This window comes from Lathyrus oleraceus, chromosome 6, assembly GCF_024323335.1.
Source record: "Lathyrus oleraceus cultivar Zhongwan6 chromosome 6, CAAS_Psat_ZW6_1.0, whole genome shotgun sequence".
Classification (NCBI taxonomy): Eukaryota; Viridiplantae; Streptophyta; class Magnoliopsida; order Fabales; family Fabaceae; genus Lathyrus; species Lathyrus oleraceus.
In genome coordinates this window covers 471,115,934-471,117,440 of record NC_066584.1, presented here as the reverse complement: position 1 = coordinate 471,117,440, position 1,507 = coordinate 471,115,934, and the positions used below count along the sequence as shown (strand labels likewise).

Here is a 1,507-nt window from a genome sequence, read left to right as displayed (position 1 = left end):
ATTTATGCACATATGAACCCACATGCAAAACCTAACGATATTCGCGTTTCCAAATTCAACCATAATGCCTCATACATTTAGAAATTTCAAATTGGGAGGATGGAGTAATGGGAATAGGGCAAACTTGATTGGAGGGATCGGATGAAATTGAATTTGCACCGTTGGGTTTGCAGGGCAATGTTAGGGTTTATGCCTAATAGGGTTGGTGGAGGTAACCTTTGTGCAGATGAGTTCTCTGAATTAGCTTCTAGGGTTTTCTCCCTTGTTTTTATGATTTCCCGTTGTCTCCTTTTTCAAATGAAGTTCTAGAGGTTATAGCTGATTTTTTATGTCTTGGTGGGCTCAAACTGAAGGCAATTCAGGCCCAGAATTTTTGTATATCCGCAAGCTTCGCTAGGCGAGTGAGCTAGCGAAGGCTTCGCTAGGCGAACACTCAGCGAGTGTTCCAGCGAATATTCCCAGACTTGGATAAAAGCGTAGCTAGTACTTACTCGCTGGGCGAGCAGCTAGCGAGCAGGTAGCGAGCATTCCAGTAGCAAAATCAACAAGGTTCGCTGGGGCGAAGGAGAAAGCGTGGGCTTCGCCTAGCGAAGGTTTCGCTCGCCTAGCGAGCACGACGGTTCAGGTCATCTTCTGGATTTGGTAGCCTGTGCGCTGGATATTTGTTCCTTTGAAAAATTAATAGACCTCTGTTGAAAGTATTAATAAGCAAATTTTGGGGTATGACAGTAACATAATAGAAGAAACAAAGAACAATTATAATGGTTCAAGCCACATGCCATTTTTGCAGTGCCAAGCATTTTAGGTCGGACTTTGTTGAGAGCTATGTCGCGCTCTTCTGTGATAACCTGTTTTCAAATTCATTGTGATCATTTTCAGCATAATATGCAGTAATCCACAATTCCATAAACAGTACAAACCTTCCATGCTTTTGCAGCAAAGATCGACGAATCGACTGCGTAGGATGAGCAGTTAAAACTAGATCCACAGTCTGATTCTTCAAAGCATCAAAAACCTCTTCAGGACTCTTGTTAAGCTCAGTCACAAGCCTCTTAAAAGTCTCTTCAATATCAGACTCATTTATCGCAGAATTTTCATCACCAAAATCACCTTTCTTCCACAACTTAATCCTCCTCCTATACGCAATCTGAACTTCCTCCGCCAAATTCGCCAAATTAAGCATGTGAGAAAACGATTTCGCTATAACAATTGAATCTCCAGCATCAAGACCAATCAACATATTCCCAAGCTCCTCTAGCTTCTCCGGCTTATGCTCCCCTTCATACTCTGCCGATAACTCATAACAATCTTGAACCTATCAACCATCAAATCATTCAAATCACAAAAAAAATCTTAGCCACAAGTTCATAAAAAGAAAGATTTAACAGAAATTACAGTTTGTCTGATATCTTCGCCATGCAAATCCTGAAGAATGTCAAGGAATCGTTCCAACAACAAAGCATCATACCTTCATGTGAGGATATTGGTTGATATATTATCACAAAAA

General features: G+C 41.0%; 1 protein-coding gene across 1 annotated transcript; it reads right to left on the bottom strand.

Moving 5' to 3' along the window:
- Positions 1-823: 823 nt before the first annotated feature.
- Positions 824-1,240, bottom strand: LOC127096305 (phosphoenolpyruvate carboxylase 2-like). Its single transcript, XM_051034891.1, has one exon. It carries the CDS (start codon positions 1,238-1,240, stop codon positions 824-826), a length of 417 nt encoding a protein of 138 aa, XP_050890848.1.
- Positions 1,241-1,507: the final 267 nt, after the last annotated feature.